The 3,373-nt window shown below is 36.1% G+C and overlaps 1 protein-coding gene across 1 annotated transcript in view; it reads right to left on the bottom strand.

The window, feature by feature from the left end:
• The window catches only part of LOC111087551 (transmembrane and TPR repeat-containing protein 3-like), a gene marked incomplete at its 3' end in the record, with an annotated part of 56,417 nt that overhangs the window by 2,939 nt on the left and 50,105 nt on the right, over nucleotides 1-3,373 (bottom strand). Inside the window, exon 5 of the mRNA XM_022394548.1 lies at nucleotides 2,106-2,205. Coding sequence (XP_022250256.1) covers nucleotides 2,106-2,205 — 100 coding nt within the window. The remainder of the gene's footprint in view (nucleotides 1-2,105; nucleotides 2,206-3,373) is intronic.

Genomic DNA, 3,373 nt, shown 5'->3' with positions numbered 1-3,373 from the left:
GTTTGTTGGGACGGGGATTCGAACCCGCGACCCTCAGATTGCGAGTCGAGCGCCTTATCCACCTGGCCATACCGGGCCTGTTTATATCGTCAATTTCATGCTCAACGATCGAGTAACCGTTGTCAACAGACGCACACATCAGTCAGTCGACTTTGTTTGTGTTACAGCAAAGTCACGTTAGACTATCTGCTGTGTTCCATCGTAGGAAATATCGAACCCCGGATTTTAGCGCTGTAAGTTCTTAAACTTACTGCTGATCCCCACCAGGGGACATTCAAATGTAAATAGTTCACTGTTGTATTTGTTGCTTATGCACAATAAATATTATCTTGAAACTATTACGTTACGTTTAATTGATGTTTTATTTCATATAGTAAATTCAGTTGTATAAACGTGCAAAACGAGCCCGATCCTTTTCACTGACGTTCCACCCACCCCCCCTCTAGAAAATAACGTCTTCTGATCAATTAATATAGGTTAGAAATATTTGCTGCACGTGTCGTCTGGTATAAAAGTGTGTTCGTGTCTATCAACTGAGTTATAAATCTGTGAAATTTATGAATACCCCCCCCCCTCACCTCATCACCCTTTTATTTTTTTTACTCCTAACGTACATGATAGGTAATTTCACACTCAATTAGTCTAAAGGGGTGTTATAAGAGAGCTGAAAAAATTAAAATCAATAACGATAAGTAAAGGTTTCCAAGTTATTGATCACGGACACGATGTTTGGAGTTTCAGAAATACGTACAATTAGAAAGTTCTTACAAACATGTGGTGCTCTATATTTATTTATCTGTTAAAAAAAAACGAAAAAGATAAACTCAACTTTCTACGAAGAAGCACTCTGCGCTTTGATAACACCGAGAACGTCTAATTTGTTTGGAGTTCGATATAAATAATACATTTCCTTCTTAGAAAAATCGAAAATAATAATAAGACTTTATTGGTTCGTGTTTTATATATATATATATACATAAACACACTGAGGTAAAAATTGACGGATAAAAATAATTTAAAACAAACTTTGTGTTTTATTTTAAAGCAAAGCCACACTGGGCTATCTGCTGTGTTCTCCGCGGGGAACCAAACTCCGGATTTTTGCGTTGTTAAGTCCGTAGACTTATCGCTTACCACCGAGACTTTAAAAACAAAACGGATTTAATTTCTCAATAGGAAAGTACCATTCACATCTTAGTTTATCATCTTTTGGGTGTTAGAACGTTTCTTCGGGCATCCGAGCGCGCTTTTGTTAAACACCAGTCTGTAGAACACCGCTTTCGAATCGAGGATGTTTGTTTTTAATTATTTTGTGTTCTCTGTGATAAAGCATTTAATTTAAACTGATCATTACTTCCAATCAGCAATTTGGAACAACGATAACTTTGAAGGCTTGTAACGTTAACATTTGGGGTTCAACCCCTGCTATGGCTGCTGCACAGACAGTTCATTGTGTAGCTTTGTGCTTAAAAAACAAACAAACAAACAATTAAGAAATATTATTTGGGTAAAATCTCCTAGCGACAAGAACCGGAATTAATGATCAAGGTGCGTGACACAACTTTTTTTAGAAGAACGTTTTAACGCTTAGTTCTTGAAGGTATAGTACCATATTATCCATGTAATATTTAGTTAGCAAAAAAATAAAAAATCTCGATGAGTTAAATTAGATCGTCAACACCACAAGCCCATAGGTTAGACACAGAAAGTCTAGAAAACAACCCTAGTATGTGGACCGTTGATTTAAATACTTGCATGTTATAAAATGGCACTAAATTTGTTTATATTGCCTATATTAAGCCATCTCTCACTCTCTCTCAAGTTTTTGGTTTGGCAAAACTTTAAACATTGGGATAATATTTCACACACAAACATTTTTTCATCAAAATGATCCAGATAGTTTAGGTTATATAAAAGTGGAAATCTCTTATTAAATCTGAAACAAAAAGGTACGCATAAACGCCAATCTTAAAAATACGACCGCAAAATCCAAAATGGATAATATTGTGAGGTACTACTCCACCTTTTGGTTTCATCAAGAACTAAACGACTATATTAAAATCTCTTAATTTAAGTAATAACCACCAATGTATCCGACATCTTACCCACGTGGTCGTAACGCTGTTTAAGCCGTACGTAATGAGACAAGGCACTCAGAAAGAAGACAGCTGAGAGGAGTTCAGCTCTTCCAACCACACCGGCGACCTGTGGACATTAATAATCAAAACTGAAACCAAATCAAGCAATAGACATGCATGCAACTGATTACACCAAACAATGTTACTTGCATTTACAGATAAAGTTTTAATTTACGTCTTTCAAGAAGAAACAAAAAGGATACAACTTACTCAAGACTCGCGTTTGTCTGCACCTGCTATGTACCTAAATTAACAGAATTAGTTTAGATGCCAAAACTGTTATATGGGAAGAAATCAAACTTATTAACTACATATTCTCACATTTGGGGGGGGGGGCATTAACTCCTAGGAAACTTGGGGAGATGCAGACAGATATAGTTTGATTATGAGGACTTTATAATGGTGCTGCTAGAGAGTGCGGTCAACAAAGATATTTACACTATAGCGTGCGGTCAACAAAGATGTACATTCATCGTCACTGTTTTAACTTTCGTTTATTTGCAATTGGCGCCAGTTATTACAAATAACGCTTTTAAACTAATAAAGTACAAAACACCATTACATAGCGTTTTTGGGGCAAATATAATCGGAATGAAACAAGTTCCAACATTCAAAACTAACACAATTATAACCCGAACTTAAGGTACTCTTTTGGAACACACAACTTATTAAATTATTATTATGTGCTGAACAAAAACGTGGAGAGATATATAAATTATTTAGCAAGAAATTATGTTTTAGTGAATCGTTGAAACTGTGATGATAGTGTCTGTGTAGAACGCACGCTATAGCAGTACCCAGCACTTGCTCTAGAAAAGATACTTCTTGTATGGTTATATTTTGGTTGAAAAGAAACAAGTACTCATGGATTTAATTCTTCCAAAATATTTAACGAATAATTTGTATAGCTGTTGTCCTTATGTCATTTATTTCAATATTATATACTTGTATGTCCTTAAATAAGGGGCAGCTCAGATTCATTCAGTATAAATATTTTCGTCCAGAATTAAACTACCTTCTTCTTCATTCGTCCTTAATCCCATCTAGATATGAGGTCGGCCCCCTCGGGTAGTATTAGCTAAGATCAATCGTCCTTAATCCCTTCTAGATACGAGGTCGGCCTCCTCGGGTAGTATTAGCCAAGATCAATCGTCCTTAATCCCATCTAGATACGAGGTCGGCCTCCACGGGTAGTATTAGCCAAGATCAATCGTCCTTAATCCCTTCTAGATACG

This window comes from Limulus polyphemus, unplaced genomic scaffold (assembly GCF_000517525.1).
Source record: "Limulus polyphemus unplaced genomic scaffold, Limulus_polyphemus-2.1.2 Scaffold2288, whole genome shotgun sequence".
Classification (NCBI taxonomy): Eukaryota; Metazoa; Arthropoda; class Merostomata; order Xiphosura; family Limulidae; genus Limulus; species Limulus polyphemus.
Note: the sequence above shows the minus strand (reverse complement) of the source record. Positions and strands in the feature narration are given on the sequence as shown.